Source organism: Eublepharis macularius, chromosome 10, assembly GCF_028583425.1.
Source record: "Eublepharis macularius isolate TG4126 chromosome 10, MPM_Emac_v1.0, whole genome shotgun sequence".
NCBI classification, from domain to species: Eukaryota; Metazoa; Chordata; class Lepidosauria; order Squamata; family Eublepharidae; genus Eublepharis; species Eublepharis macularius.
The window spans coordinates 58,885,043-58,902,180 of NC_072799.1; the positions used below are offsets into that span (position 1 = coordinate 58,885,043).

The 17,138-nt window shown below is 40.4% G+C and overlaps 1 protein-coding gene across 1 annotated transcript; it reads left to right on the plus strand.

The window, feature by feature from the left end:
• Positions 1-6,047: 6,047 nt before the first annotated feature.
• FGB (fibrinogen beta chain) lies at positions 6,048-16,461 on the plus strand. The gene is made up of 9 exons (XM_054990294.1): positions 6,048-6,200; positions 6,417-6,437; positions 8,059-8,271; positions 8,867-9,050; positions 10,368-10,595; positions 12,008-12,121; positions 13,222-13,344; positions 14,033-14,318; positions 16,211-16,461. Exons 1-9 carry the CDS (start codon positions 6,102-6,104, stop codon positions 16,434-16,436), a joined length of 1,494 nt encoding a protein of 497 aa, XP_054846269.1. The 5' UTR covers positions 6,048-6,101; the 3' UTR covers positions 16,437-16,461.
• The last annotated feature ends 677 nt before the right edge of the window (positions 16,462-17,138 follow it).

Consider the following 17,138-nt stretch of genomic DNA (forward strand, 5'->3'; position numbering starts at 1 on the left):
GGGTTTCGTAGTATTTACACTGCATACAGTGTATACAAATTTTACACAGGGTATAATCTCCCACAAGTACATGATGTATATACATTGTGAATTTTGTAGTTGTTAAACTACAAAAACCGAGTGTTAAACTGAATTAAATAAATTGGGAAAATGTTAAACAGTTTTTCGTGATGTGAAAGGATAATATGTAGTTGGATGAAACTACAGGAGATGGTGAACAAAGTGTTAAAATGTAACAAAACTAGTTCTTAAGAAAATGTAGGATGTTTCTTTTTGTTTGGAATATATAAAAATCAATAAATTATTATAAATGACCCTGCTGCAGATTTGACAAATGTATTTATCCAGAATTACTGTTGATTAGCATTTAGCCATTATAGCACTCTTACAGCGCAATCCTAAGGGGAGTTACTCCTGTCTGAGCCCATTGACTTAATCTAAATTTGCTACAGTGTTTGTAGTTCTACAGGAACATAAAATCTCTGTTGCTTTGCTCTTTGATTTTACTCGCCTTGTACGTTCAGCTGAAGAACATAGTATGTGGTGTGCTGTACTATTGTATCAAATGTACAACTGTGTAAAGCCTTCATTCCCCAAGCAGGGCACGTTCTTGCTCCTCACACAGGACTTCACAGCTTGATATTAGTCTTGGTAACCGGCCATAATCTGGTTTCTCTTCTGTTCCATATGGTAACCAGCCAGTCGGGAATCAACTATCAAATTATATTTGAATGGAAATGGAATAGATCAGTGCTTCATAATGTGCAACTATTTATACTATATATATATACTATACTATATATACTATAGTATATACTATATACTATATACTATTTATACTATAGATATATAGATATATATATCTAATTAGCCTGGCCCTGCAGAGATCTGAGTGCAGAAGCTGATACCTGTGAGCATAACTGAAGTGCATGCATATGCCTAGCTCCATATGTGTTTTATTGAACTGGCTGGATGCACCTTTTGATGAAGATGAGGCTGTGCAAGTGTTGTATGAGAGCAGCTGCCCAAGAGTAGAGCTAATGTCTATTTTTTTTTACTTTTTTTACAAAATATGACAAACGTTCATGTTTCCAAGAGACTCTTGTTTGTTTTGAGAGCAATAGGAAGCAAACAGCCAAATTCCCTTCTAGCAGGGTTAAATAAAGAATAAGTTTCTGCTCTGGTCTTTCAAAGTTGCTGTTTCTAAGTTTAAGTTAAATGTGTGGGGGGGGGACTGTTTTAAATTGTTTGTCTGTGGGGTAAGCCTCAAACTGGGGCAGGGTGGTGGAATCAGTGAAGGTTCAATTATTTTTGAAATGGCTCCTTTGCCAACTTTTGTTAATCTTTGACAACGTGCTTGCTTCCAGGATATGGGGATGACAGAAGATCCTCATTTACGAAAATCTCTGTGACAAATATTTGTTGTCTTCAAGCTACAATGCAAGGGAATCAGAGCTAAATTACTTGTTTACACTGCTGTTTTAAAATGCAGAATAGTCTTGCGACATTACCTGTGTTCAAATGACATTTCTTTCTCCTCGTTCCCCCCACTCCCACTTTCGTTCCACAAACATTGTGACTTATTGGTTACCTAAAAATCCTCGTCCCATGGCCCCGCACAAAAAACCAACCTTTGATGTAAGAGTACTGCCCTTGACTTATCTGACAGAACTTGTTTAAGGGCATTGTGCCATTGATTGAACAAACCATTAGGACAAATAGTCTGGGGGAAGAGTTGATTTGTTAAAACCCGTGTTTGGTGAGGACATCTTTCTGTGTAAGTCATGGGGTATATGGAGGGGAATCTGTAACACAATGAGGACAGTTCTTGGCTAGACAAATAAATGGGAAGAGAACCTGGCAAAGGAGAAGCTTATCTTGATTGTAAGAAAAATCTTCACATTTAAATAATTGCTAAAGCACTAGTTTTTCCTGGCCAAAAACCCTAAGATAAGATAGTTGTGTGTCCTTTCCTAATTGTTCAGAACATTCATGAATTTCCCATAGCATCTACTTGTCTGATTTAGACAGCAAAGTTACACAGAGATCTTGTGGTGGCTGCCCAACAATTGTGTAACTTCCTTTCCCCCGATAATCAAAGTCCAATCCAAATAACTTTCCAGAAATGTTAGAAGACAATTTTGCTAGGCCTGGCTTTTAATGGCTTAGCACACAATGAAGTTTGTTTTAATTTACTTTGGTGCACAGTGTAATTTTTTTTATTATTATTTTGCTGGTTCTATCGAGTATTTTTATGTTTTGCTCCATAACTATACATAGTAAGAAAGTTAATAAAAATAATAAATAAAGGTATACAGGAACGCTTAGATGCTTTAGGCTGATCCTGCACTGGCCAGGGGATTGGACTAGATGGTCTGTATGGCCCCTTCCAACTCTATGATTCTGTGATTCTAGGAATGAATATACCAAAGCTTCAAATAGGATAATTCCATTGTGAGTATTGTACCCCCTCTGCTCGGGTGTATTTCTGTAACTGTTCTACTCCTGCATGCAACTTTGACCACGGGTACATTTTAACTGCTCCTGACTTTAATCCCTCTTGGAGAAACCTGATCTGGCATAGTTACTAAAGCCTTGGTGACTTCCAGACCAGACTATTCTAATACACTTCATCTGGGGTTGCCTTTGAAAATTCTCAGAAACAGCAACTAATCCAAAATACCATCTGTTGTGGATTATTATAATCAGTTCCTAACCTTAATGCAACTGTACAGGCTCCCATTTTGTTTCTGGGTAAGGTTGTCAGCCTCCTAGTGGAGGGTTGAGTTCTTTGGGAATTACAAGATAACCCAGATAGGGCTGCCAGATCCCTATCCCATCCCAGTGGGAGCAGGAGGACCCAGCACTTACCTGAAGTCTCCTCCTGGGAGACTTCTTGCATGTGCACTTTGCGCACATGCGCTCCTGAGCTTCTGATGTTACTTCTGGGAAGTGATGTCATCCCACCGGCATGTTCCTACACCTTGTGTGAGGCAAATTCTGCCTATTTGGGGCTAAAATTGGCCCAAGGAAAGCACGGGAGCAAGCCCATGTCCAGCACAACAACATCACTTCCGGAAAGGACATCACGCCCTGCCAGGAGCACACCCAGTGTGCGCTTTCCCAGATTGCCTGCCAGTGATGGGCAATTGCCAGGGGGTTTGCAACCTCCCGTTGATCGCCAGTGATCGGTGGGCAAGGAGGCAAGCCCCCAAGAAATGTCCTGCCACTGGCATGCAACTGGGATGCCTATATAGGGTTGCCAGCTTCAGGTTTGGAAATTCCTGGAGAGTTGGGGGAGGAGGGGAGAGACCTCAGCAGGGTGTAATGCCATAAAGCATAGTGGTTAAGTGGTTAGGTTGCAAATCAGCACTCTGCTGGTTCAAATGCCATGAGCTCAGCAGATGGCCTTGGGTAAGCCACTCCTTTCAGCCCCAGCTCCCCAGCAGTGCTGTGGGAGACTTTGCTCACCACTCTGATTGGGGCGGCAAACTGTCTAGAAGAGTGGTATATATGTGCTATTATTATTATTATTATTATTATTATTATTATTATTATTAATTGAGTCTATTCTCCAAAAGAACCATATTCTTTTGGAGAACTGATCTCAGTAGCCTGGAGATTCTGGGAACTTTCCAGCCACGACCTGGAGGTTGCCAGCCCTAGGTACTGAGGGTGGAGATATTTTGTTGATGCTTTTGTGTGAGTTTCTGCGGGCAATGACTTTTGGATAGTATTTGATCTGTCGCTTCATTCCTTTATCATTTATGTGCTGGTTGATTCTATAGTCTGCTTTATTTTATATTTCACTAAAAGTTGCAGTTTTACTTAATCATATTGCAGGCTACTTTAGGAATATAATTTTGTAAATAAATATCAATAAGTCTTATCTTTAGTTTCATTTTGCTGGAAATCAAATGCTGATATAATTCATATTTTGTTACTGTTTCTTTCATTAGAATTTTATTGAAATCTTGCCAGCACAGGAAAAATTATCAGTGACAATACATTACATTCAAATGATACTTAGAAAACAAATTTAAAAAATAAACTGAGTAACAGCTGTCAAAGTTATGAAATGACAGAGGTACAGAGTAAATCCTTTAAAAGTAAGAGCATCGTTCTTGTAACTTTGCTGATGACGTTTTTATAAAGATTTTAAACTAATGCAAAACTGAATCATAGGCAGATTATTTCAGTTTTACTACTTGAGGGAGCATTATTGGATATCACTTTTCTCCAGTATTATAGTTTCTTTTTATACAAATACGAAGAAGTTATTTTCCATGATACAAGCTTAGCGTAGTGTAACAGCCAGAGGATCCGGATGACCCAGGTTTCATTCCCCACTCTGCCATGGAAGCTTTCTGGGTGACTCAGGGAAAGTCACAGACTTTCAGCCTAACCTACCTCACAGGATTGTTGTGAGGAAAAATGGAGGAGAGAAAATGGATGTATGCCCATTTGGGAGAAAAGCAGGTTATAAATGAAGTAAAATAAACAATTAAAAACAAATAAATGGCAGAAAATCTCCTAGTGATTTCTAGAATGTTTCCATTATCAGGCCAAAGAACCACAATTAGAGAAACTGAGAGAAACAACACTTTTTTCTGAAGCATTTACTGCCTATCCAAAGAATCTGGGCATGAAAATAAGCCTCCTAGTGCAGACCAGAAATGATCATTGCTCAGCCATTTAAAGCTGCAGCTCTCTCATTCATCAGAAATCAACAGGCAACCTGCACTATTAAAATCAGGGATGAGCTCAACTGGTGCCATTCATTAAACGATGCAGAGTAGAATTCCAGCAACAGAACTGTGACACCTTTCACTGGATCCAAACTGAAATGTAACCAAGTTGGAAAGCAAGCTTTTGAGTGCTTTGGGGCTCTTCTTCTGGCCAGATGTCTAGTCCAACAGACGAAGGGGAGAAAAAGATGTTTCACTGTATGATGGAAAAGCCAAATGTTCAACAAAGCCTTAACATGGCTTACAGAAGGTGCTACAAAGTTAGAACGGTGCAACTTTGCTTAGAACAGCATTGTTAGTGGATTAGATGGTGCTGGGTGGTGGGGGAGAGATGGATTTCTAGAAAGTACCAAAGGCTGCTGGGACAAAGAAGCAACAAAATATGGCAAGTCTTTGATACAACTTGAAGTCTCTCTTTTTCCCAGCACTCTTGAATGATGTCTGCAATATGTCCTCCATTAGTCTATGAAAGCTGCAGACGTGAGACTTGCCTTAAACTATCTTTCTCTTCCTGTTTCTTGTTTTTTATTGAATGTCCAGCATGACAAAGCCTCAAAAGCTTGCTGACTTCTCTGAGACATTTTGGTTGGACTTTCTAATCAGTGTTTCAAGGCTGTTGTTTTAGGGGAGCCCCGTAGACTTGTCAGCCCTGGGTTGTGAAATTCCTAGATATTTAAGAGTAGAGCCTCGGGAGGGTGAATTTTAGGAGAGGGGGCCGCAGCAGGGTGAAATGCCATGAATTCCGCCTTCCGAAGGAGCCATTTTCTCTAGGGGAACTGATAGAGATCAGTTGTAATTCCAGGAGATCTCCAGCCACCACTTCGAGGTTGACAACTGTACCCCAGTACCCAATACTTTACTTGTAAATAACACTATTTTATCAGTAATAGAACAGTAACCATATGCCAGCAGAGGAAGTGTAATCATACACTAGTAGAACATGAGTAGTGGGACACGACCAGTGAAACTTGGGAAGCTGAAAAGAAAGTACAATGGAAATGAGGTCAGGAGACAGCGACCTCGCTGCAGTTACAGGCACTTTGAGTTATAGTCATATTGTCGGGAATCTGTTTATTTTTTTACCTGTGTTCTGATCATTAAAATAATTTCCACAAATGAGCGGTACTCTATTTGAAAGTCTCCTGCTTTCTGTGTCCATGAGATAGTGTATATATAGCAGATTCTGTTGCCCAACTGATGAATCTAGGCACAAAGTGCACAAGAAGGCTAAACATTAACAGTGGGAGGGAACCTAGACATTATCATTAACAAACGAAAAGAAACCTATATTGATCCATTTATATGTGACCACTGATTCACTCTTTGTTGGAGATACAGCAGTGAAAAGCTGCTATGATGTTCAACAAAAGCAGTATCATGAAACTACTGTTGCTTTTTCTACTTTCCATTGTCCTAGATAAATCGCAATGTGTTTCGGACTACGATGAGGAGGTTAGAATATCAGTTTTTATATATGTGTGTGTTTTATATTTCTTTTTCTCTGTGTTATATATTTCAGAAGATATGTGCAAAATTAATATGTTTTCGTATGTATTAAGGAACTCTTGTTGTGATCTAGATAAGTTTGAGAATAGTATTATATGTATTTTCATCTTGTGTATTTATTTTAATAATATTTTATCCTTCTCTCTCCCATTCCTTTTGTAGGAATCTACGGCTGCACCAGTGGTAAGATTGAGCTTTCTTTTTAACTGTTCTAAAGAATCTTTAAAAATATATACAGGCTTTTACAATGCATGACTTTCCATAAACTGAAGAAATATTTGGTAGCAATTTGCTACCCAATAGCCATGTACAGGAAAGCTTGTTGCCAGTTTTCTCAGTAGTTTCTGAAGCCTTTAAAAATTGGTATTCCTAAATTGATGGGACTCCAATGGAAATTTTATCAATGCATCTGGCCCCGGAGGGATTACTCAGACATAAGGATGTGAGGATCATTACATACAGTGTCCCTACATGACTGTCATTATATTTTGAATAATTTAATGTCAACCTATAGATTGGAAGTCATCTCTCATTCCTAAATTTTGCATTTGCAGGACAGGAGATCACTTCATATAATGCACACTGACACTCTGGCATGATTTTCAGAGGCCTTGAACACCCCAAAAATCCCAGTGAGATGAAGGGAAAGCCCGGCATTTGTAATAATCGGGACTGGGTCAGTGTTAGTGAAACAGAACTATTTTTTTTTGTTTCCATTTCCCCCCCCCCCTTACACAGAATGAAGCTAGCATGTAATCTTTACTGTGTGTGCTTAGCCGTACAACAATCACCACTAAAAGTGTAGACTGGGTAATAGCTGGTTGGAGGTGATTGCTTCAGATTTTGTGCTGTGCAATCAGCACTCCTCTTGACCACAGCTTAGTCATTTTTTGGATCTATATTTGCTCCCACCCTAATTAGAGATCTTTATTCTGGTGACATCCATCCCTTGCTGCCCCAGGCTTTCCAAATGCACGTCGCAGCTACAGTGTTTTAGGAGCCAGCATCAGCCTTTTTGAGATACCAAATGTCTGCAGTTTTTCCAAACATCCACCTCTGAATACAAGCTTGGCTTATCATGTGAACATATAAAGCTCCCTTCTGTTGAATGAGATCTTTGCTCTATCGAGCTCAGTATGGCCTACTCTGACTGGCAGAAGTACCCAGACAGAGAAAGTTTTGTCTGTTTTGTATATCAGCATTTCTGCTTCTTTGAGGCACCCAAAGTGGCTAATAATAATAAAATAAAACCTAAATAAGGGAGCATAAAACTGCAACCCTGTCATCACAGGAAAACACAATAAAATATCCTCCAATGATATCCCTCAAAAGACTGAGAATATTTTCAGTTTGTCCTGGAAGGCCTGAAGAGGTGATGCTAATCTTACTTCCTGTGGGACAGACTTGGCAACCTTTAGTAGAGAGGCCAGGGGATTGGATCTGGGATCTTCTACATTCACAACATGTGCTGTATGCTCTGCCACTGAGCTACTGCCCTTTGCCGCCCTCCTTTTTTTGCTTTGTACATTGCATTCATCATTTGTGACTACTGTATTAAAAGCAGAGACACCATTTTAAAAACAGAAGTTCGTTCTAGGAAATGTCACTTTTTTATTCAGTTTTCAGAAAATGAGAAATGCAGGAAAAATAAACCTACTTTAAGCAACATGTACAGAAATGTCTCTTGTATGAGTGAATGCACGTTGATTGAAATATTGTAAATACACTGTAGATTTGGTCATCTTGATTGACAGAGATGATGATGACCCAAGCTACATTATTTCTTCTCTCTGGTGTCGTACAGGATGCAGGTGAGGGTGAAGGAGTGGACGCGCGAGGCCACAGGCCAGTCAACAGGCAACGAGAACCAGTTCCAACACTGAGACCAGCTCCTCCTCCCCCCAGCGGTGGCATTAGGTACCGAGGTCGTCCAACAAAAGCCCCTACCCGAGGTCAAGTTGTAAAGCAGATAGTTTACCCTGATAGTGGAGGCTGCAGACATGCATCAGAGGAACTGGTAGGTATATTTGCTCTGAAACTGCTATGGGAACAGACTTTTTCATAGGAGTAAAGCTTTATCTGTTTTCCCAGGTTATTTCCAAGTTCAGTGTTCTCACAAGGGTTCTTCTGATATGGGTTATGTGCCCGTTCATTCCTTGCTGCAGCTCACTAGCAGCTTAGAACAAACTCGTGTGTGTTAAAGCATTAAATCCTGATGAAATTTGGCTGTTTCAGAGGTACTTTCTACTTGAAATAGTCTGCGGTGGTTACATTAATTTTGCTTTTTATGTAACTGTGTACTGTAATAGCATTGTGATTATTACTGTTTGGAAGTGCATCTTGTTTACATATTATGGCACATAATTTCTTCACCCCCTCCCCACCCAATTAATCTTTTATGAATTCTGTATAAGGAAAGTGGTTATCCAGTTAATTGGTTCCTTTGTCCTTTCTTTATACACTTGCATAAAATTCCATTCATATGCGCCACCGTGGTGTCAGCGCCGCTTCATATATGAGAGCCACTTACCGACTTGTATGCTTCTGCACCGTTCAGAAACGTATATAAATCCTAATCAGCCACATTTGTAACCAGGTCATTTTTTTAAAAGGGAGTCCTGTGTCCAACTGGATGCGAGCTGCAAACGGCCCTGGTAAAACAGGAAAGAACAGTAAAACCCGTTGTTGCAGATCTAGACAAGAAAATACGTGACTTAGAAAGAAGTTCTTCCACTTTCTATGAATTCACCCACCAACTGGATCAGCGGTTAGCAAAAAGACAGAAGCTAATAAAAGGTAACCCATGCCAGTGTTATTTATCCCATTAGTAAACTGGCATAAAAACAAAGCTGTCTTGTTCTTGCTTTCAGTGTAAAAGACTCCTCCAGAAAGGCTAAAAGTAATATGCACTGTGAGGTGAGCTAATTCAAATGACTAGACTAAGCACTGCGTACATCTTCAGCAGCCAGAGTCAAGTCAGCCAGTCATGAAGGGTTAATGTTTGTTTGTTTATGTCATTTATAGTCTGCTTTTCTCACTGAGACTCAAGGTGGATTACATAGTATGAGATTAGTACAATCAGTATCAAGTACTTTTCAATACAGTATCAAGGACATGTCCATAAACAATACCACAGGGTAAATACTATAGATACAAGTTTAAAAGACATAGTATTAGCAAGAATCCAATATAGAGTAGAAAAAATACTGAAGCAGAACACAATAAGAGTAATATTAGACAGTATGGAGCACTGGTGGTACATAGGAGTACATATTTAAAGCAACAGATAATATGTAAGGCAATACAATGATGAAGCACTGTAGCGAAGCATCTGAGACACCATCTCTACATACAGCCCTCCCATTTGAGTGAAAAGCCTTTTTGAATAGTTCGGTTTTGCATAGGATTGCACTGCTAGCCAGCACTAACTGTAATATCTCCATGGTTCATACACACATACAGTCTCAAACTTTCCCCAGTTTTTAACATGTGTAGTGCCTACAGTGTCTATTGAGTGGATCCATACAGTCTTATGCACATGTATGCATGCAACTGCTTCCAGATGCAACTAGTTTGTGAGTCAGCCTTTATTATTTGTGTCACTTTTCAACCTAAAGTGTACCTTTTGTGTAAATTGTGAGCTTGGTAAGTATAGAAGAAATCGTATGTCCTCTTTTGTGTGTGCCAAACCATGCACAATTCTTTATAACCCATGTTTTCACAACTGAATCTATGGTAACTTTTTAAGGTGAAATGTAAATCCAGGGTAGGAAACAGAAAAGAGACATGTAACAAGAAATACATCCCAATCAAAGTAGCTTTTTTGTTAAAACCTTGAAAATGCAAAACCTGTCTGAGCACCATGTGAGAAAATCTGCACATTTGTACCAATCTCATTTGGTCACAGGTACTGACCCACAGTTTAAGAAATTAGGGCAATGATTCTTGGCCAGAGTACTGAATCGGGTTAGCTACGATGTCCTCAAGTGTTTGCCTGGGTAAAAAGCAGAAGCAAATCTCAATCATGATTTACAAACTAGTCTATCCTGGCCACCATCTTGTTAGGTTTTATTTTTAAAAAAATGTATTTACAAGAATGTTCATTTTTTCCAGATAATGAAAATGTAATTTCTGAATTCAACAAGGAGATAGAGCAGCATTATGTTTTTGTCAAAGAGAACTTGGAGAGCAACGTGCCATCTAATTTGAAAATACTTCGTAGTATTGTGGACACTTTGCACCAGAAATTACAGAAACTGGAAAGCGTGGTCACATCCCAGTTGGAAGGATGCCAGACTCCCTGTACAGTTTCATGCAATGTACCAGTGGTCTCTGGCAAAGGTAATATTCATTTCCCTTGCTCTGCAATGAGGCATATAGGCAGCCTTTAGAATGCTACCAGGGCTTTGTGTGGAGGCCCTTATTAGAGATGCTTTCAGAATTCTAGTCAGAGTTTCTCCCTAGATGTCAGAGATCCAGATTACCAAATTTGGTATCCAAAGTGGAGTATTAGAAGCCTTGTTGTTCCATTTTTTTTATTTCCAAGTTTTGTACAGGTAACTGTACATGGGCAGTTTGCTGCCTTTTCTCCAACTGCACATTGCTCCCTGATGTATACCTGCGCATTGATAAAACACAGCAAAAAAGCAGTCATTACTATGATACTCCCAGGGGTGGACTGGGAGGGGGAAAAACTGGGAAAGACCACCTCAGGAGCTATGGAGAGGCAGCCTTCCTGTCCTGCCCACAGAGTCCACCCCAGTCCTGCCCCACCCCACTTCACAAACCTAAAGGAGGGAAGGAGAGTCGGTCTGCCTGCCAGCAGGCTTCATATGGCCCTTCTGCCACTGGGCTGGACCACTGGCCCAGGTGGGGAGAGACCACTGGCCCACCAGCAAAGGTCCTGGTGGCCATAATGGCCAGTCCACCTCCGTATGAAAATTCCTTTTCTGTGGTGTTTCACCAGTGCAGAGGAGTGCATGTGTGCATCAGTAAAGCACTTGACACAATCGTTGTTACAGTTGATAGTAAGATTATTTCTTACAGTATTTTATCATTGGGTACATGCACATTAGTAACATATCGGGGGGGGGGAGAGATAAATGAGCTGAAGGAGCCGCTCAGTTCTCCTAGTGAAACCAGAATTAATAAATCAAATCCCAGAACAGTAAAGGAACAGAATGAGAAAAATCCATCTATCCATTGCCTACTCTTAGCAGAGATACTAACACTGCAGTGAGCAAGTGGTAATCAGAAGGAAGCCCGACAGTGTATGCACTTTGCACTGCGAGGAGCATCAAACCTTTCACAGTGCCTCTGGCAGCACCACCTTCAGCTACAGCCTCCGATTTACAGTTGGCTGCTGGTACCTGGGAGTGCAGCAGCCCTGCAGCCTCATTCTCTCTCCCCTTCCCATCAACCACTTACTATATTGAGAGGCCCTGCCTGCGGTTCTGCTGTCCCTTCTCTTCAACCAGTTGATGCACACATGGGCATCCGACCTTCCACACATCTCGTGTATTGAATGAAAACTCTGCTGTAGTGAGCCTCAAAAGAATCCTCAGGCCTACCTGTTCACAGCTTCACTCGTGTTTCAGTAAAACCTATCAAGATTGTTGGGGGAGGATTTCTACTGATATACTTCCCAGGAGTGTTGTTGATTTCAACAGGGCACGTGCCACAAACATAAATACACTTTTTAAAACCTGTCTATAAGGAGTTTAAACAGATTTTCTTGATTGCTGTGTTTGCAGAGTGTGAAGACATATTTAGGAAAGGAGGTGAAACATCTGAGTTGTACCTTATTCAACCCGATCCTATCTTCAAACCCTACAAAGCTTATTGTGACATGACCACAGAAAATGGAGGTGAGTATAAAGGAAGATGGTTGTTGGGGGTTTTCCGGGCTGTATTGCCGTGGTCTTGGCATTGTAGTTCCTGACGTACAGCCCGGAAAACCCCCAACAACCATCGTTCTCCGGCCGTGAAAGCCTTCGACAGTATAAAGGAAGTCCGAGCTAATGTTTTTTCACTGCCTTAGTAGCATCTACAAGCGACTGTGGGTGGCCTCTACAAGCAATACTAGGGGTAAAAACTTTGAAATGAGTTTTTTAAACATTAAATATAATGCTCAGTCTCTAAGAAGTTGGTAGAGATTTTAATTTTGTTGAGATTACTCCCTCCATGGTTTTATAGGTACGATCCTACCAGTGTTAAACCCTTTATTAAATTCCCTTGACTTCAAGTAAAGAGAGATTGAAATCGAAAGAGATAAAAAGTACTGAATTTCGGCTGGATAATATCTCATATTTTTAGTTTGTCATATATGTTGTACCTTGCCCTTGAGACAGGACAAAATAAATATCTTTAGACGCATAACTAGCTCCCAGTGAAATCATTGCTCTATTAACCACCAGAGTCCCACTATATGAAAAGTAAACAAATAATATTTATTTCACTCAAGCTATTCAGTGGTCTTTAGGGTTGCCTGTTCTGGATCCAGAAATTTCTGGATATTTGGGGGGTGGTGCCGGGAGAAGGCTGAGTTTGGGAAGTGGAAGGAGCTCCGTGGGGAAATTATCTCTATGGTACACCATAGAATCTGTCCTCTGAAGCTGCTGTTTCCTCCAGGGGAACTGACCTCTGTAGCCTGGAGATCAGTTGTAATTCCAGGACAACTCTAGGAGTATTTAGGTTTACGTACTGCTGGTTGCAATGCATCAAGTTCTTCTGTGAAAAATGAGAGAAGATCCCAGCAGATTGTGTACTTTCTGTGGAAAGTACACAAATAATATTTATTTCACCCAAGCTACGTTTAGGCTGGTAAAAATCAAGCATATGAAGACTCAAAGCACTGAAGTTGAATTAATAATGGCTTTGAAAATGGCCACAATATTTATTTTTTGAAAATATGAAACAATACTAGAGATAACGACTACATTTTGATGTCCCTTCCCACATTTGTCAGGCTGGACTCTTATTCAGAACCGCCAGGACGGCACGGTTGGTTTCGGAAGAACATGGGATTCATACAAAAAGGGATTTGGAAATATTGCTTTCAGTGGTGGAAAGAACTATTGTGACACTCCAGGTAGGGGTCTGTCTCTGAACAGCTTGTAATAATGAACAACTCTCTGCTGCTTCTGCTTGTACAGAGTATGAGGAGTTATTGTAAGATAGTATCTTCTCTTATGCTTCAGCTGTGCTGTGTATACTTGGGCTCTTTTGTGTGGGTTCACAATACAGGCATTATCATTGGCATTCAGGTCTTAAGCCCAACATCCGTAAGAGCCTGCCTCATTTATCCGAGGCTGCTCTCTTGAGCTTCTTATCCATGTGTAAAGTTTGTAGGGCAAAGGCATGAGAGCTGTTTTTATCAGCTGCCTAATAAAGTGTAGAACTCTTTTCAGTCCTTCAGTGAAGACATTTTGCATGGGAAAATCACATCGTTTTCACAAAATCACCACCCTGTGATTAGCAGTTGCTAAAAACGTTCCCAGAATATCTCTGCTTTATAAACTAAATGCTCAGGCTGAGATTTTCAGCAAGTGTGTTTCTCCTGTCTTTGTTGGAACTTAATATCTAGGGATGGTTCCAAGCAGATTTTCCACTGCTGAAAAAGGGAGAAGGGGTTCCTTTTGACCAGTAAAAAAGCTATGCGGTATATCCTGGGACTTACATGTCCAAAAGCCATGAGGGACATAGGCTGTAGTAAGTCGGAGATTTTGTTGAGACTTCCTTGAAATTCCTTCAGCCAATTTGTTTTTGTTGTGTCACAGGTGAATATTGGCTTGGAAATGAAAGAATCAGCCAGCTAACCAAAACAGGACCTACTGAAGTTTTAATTGAACTGGAAGACTGGAATGGTGATAACGTTAAGGCACATTATGAACGATTCAGTGTGCAAGGGGAAGCAAACAAGTACCAGCTCTCTGTTAGCAACTATAGGGGCACAGCTGGAAATGCTCTTATGGAAGGAGCTTCACAGCTGCAAGGCGTAAACAGAACAATGACAGTCCATAATGGCATGTTCTTCAGCACTTTTGACAGAGACAATGATAGATGGTATGTGTATTTTCACTTGGTATTCATTCACTCTCTTTTCATCTTTTCTCCCCCTCTTTTTTTCTTTTTGTCTGCTGGATTGATTATCTTTTTACTGTGTACCTGGAGGTACAAGTGGTGGCTTCATATATGAAAGGCTAAAAGAAAAATCTATTGTTTTTAATTGTAAGGAACCTTTACAGAAAATTTGGCATTCATGGCATAGTAAAGGCAAAGAGAGAAAGGGAGGTTGGCTAATTAAACAGAGATAAAAATATGCATATGATAAGGTGCTTAAAACTAACATTAGGGTTTGTGTGTGAGATACTAAAATTAGTAAACTATAATTTTAAAACATGTATGACTGGAGAGATTGCTTTACAACTGTAAATGCTGTAATACTGTAGTCAACTAGCCATACATAACTGCCACTGATCCTGTAATTCCCTTGCACTAAACCTGTTATCTTTCTTCTCCATTTGAGGAAGGCTTAGGAAAAGGGATTCTTTGAACCCAATCCGTTCAGTTCTGATTTGCTAATTGACTTCAGGTTGTACCTGTAGTGTGTTTTACCCCCAAAGCTGTAACCTGGATAATGTTATCAAGAATACAGTAGATCCTCAACATTTGTGGGGATGCATTCTTGGGATCACTGTGAATGATGAAATCTGTGCATACTGGGAAGCAGAGAATCTGCTGTCTCCCAGTAGCAAAACAGCCATATTCCCAACAAAGGGTAACTATGTAATGATTACAAAGACAGGCCGTCGTCACACGGGCGTTTATTCCGTCTAATTGCCATTATGTGGCACTATCATTCCTATCGGCGCCATGATGCAATTTTTTGTCAAATCCCGTCTCCTCGCGCTTCCAGTTGTTCACACCGTAGCACTCTGTGCCGGCATTTCGAAGGGGCACAGGAAAAACAACATGTTAGGAGCAAAAACCTTCTGGAGACCACATCACATTGTTGGACCATGAATAAATTAAATCAAGAATCATGAATCCATGAATGATGAAGGTCTACAGTATGCAATACTTTTTGTTTGGAGAACTATAAGATGATCTCCTGGGATAGAAATGTTGATTTAATAGGGTTGACCTTCACAATTACTTATCTGTTATAAGATAATAGGATATTCACAGGTAATGTGCCTGATATCTTATGGATATGTATATTTTTATTTTTATTTATTAATTAGCTTTATAGTCCACTCACCGAGCAGGTGGGCTTGGAGCAGATTACAACCAGAACATAAGATAAAACATGGTAGCATAACAATAAAATTTCAATAAATAATCATTAAAACGGCAGACCACATTTGCAACGACCCTCCAACTTTAACAAAGCCCGTGGGGCAGGGTGAGCAGTTAACATAGCAGCAACACCAGGGGGACTTGTGCCCCCCTGTGGCAGGAGGCCAGATAAGGGGGCTCATTCGCCTCAACTGCCATATTCCTGGCAGAACATCTCCGTCTTATAGGCCCAGTGGAATGATAACAAATCCTGCTGGGCCTGAGTCTCCACAGACAGAGAGTTGCACTAGACAGGTGCCAGGGCTGAAATAACCCTGGCCCCGGTTGAGGCAGGACGAACCCCCAGGGATGACCAGTAGGTGTTAATCTTCTGATCGAAGCACCCTCCTGGGAACGTATGATGAGAGTAGTCCAGTAGGTATGCTGGTCCCAATTTGCTAATGGCCTTAAAGGTCAAAACCTTGAACCTGATCTGAAATTCCACTGGGAGCCAGTACAGCTGGTGCACGACCAACGTTATATGTGACCAGAACAAAGTCCTGGTCAAAACCTGCCCCACTGCATTCTGGACCAGTTGCAGCTTCCAGAGCAGGCCCAAGGGCAGCCCCATGTATATCTTGGTCAACATCATTGATTATGTATATTTTTCCTTACAGGACCACAGACTCCAGAAAACAGTGTGCTAAGGAAGATGCTGGTGGTTGGTGGTACAATCGCTGTCATTCAGCCAATCCAAATGGCAGGTACTACTGGAATGGAGTATATACACCAGATATGGCAAAACATGGAACAGACGATGGAGTTGTATGGATGAACTTTAAAGGGTCCTGGCATTCACTGAAGAAAGTGAGCATGAAGATTCGACCCTTCTTTCAACAATAATTATCAAAATAAATAGTAGCAAGATTCTGGGCTCACATCTATTCATGATACTTGATCTTGACTTCTCATTAAAGTAGTAAAAAAAATTACCCCACTAGGCATAAATGCCTAAATGCACTGTGTTTAAAGACAGATATTATACATAACATGAGACTAAAATTACACCACTAAAACAGCTTTCAAATATTATTTGTGATATGTACAAGGACAAGCACTGCTGTGCCCATTTAAAATCAAATTCAAATCTCTGAAAATGTTGTCTTATGACACCTTAAAGACTAAAAGGCTTTTATTCTAGTGTAAGTTTACTTGGCAAGATGCATGTAGCGTGGCTTTATTAAGCACACAGAAATATATATTTGTAAACAGCAGGGTCAAAGAGCCATGAAATGCTGACATAGAAGGCAAGATTTAATTATGTAAGTTTCAGATGTGAATAATAAAAATATAGAGACTGTTTGCAATAGCTGTAATGGGCAATAACACAATTTCTCAAGTTTTGCTAAGCTGGCGAACACCTGTAAGGGCTGAGGAATCCCCGTTCCTTAAGTCCTTGGGAGGTGGTGTCAAACGTTTTGATTAATTCTCATTCAGCAGTTTCAGGCTGGAGCCTCCCTTGGAATAGCTGGAAGTACTTAGCAATGTAAGCCTTGCTGGACCAGATCAAAGTTCCTTCTAGTCCTGCACTGGCCAGATACCTCC

Coding starts and splice junctions, on each gene's coding strand:
- FGB (XM_054990294.1), top strand. CDS start 6,102: ATGATGTTCAACAAAAGCAGTATCATGAAACTACTGTTGCTTTTTCTA. Junction 6,201..6,416: donor TTTCGGACTACGATGAGGAG/GTTAGAATATCA, acceptor TTCCTTTTGTAG/GAATCTACGGCTGCACCAGT. Junction 10,596..12,007: donor ACCAGTGGTCTCTGGCAAAG/GTAATATTCATT, acceptor CTGTGTTTGCAG/AGTGTGAAGACATATTTAGG.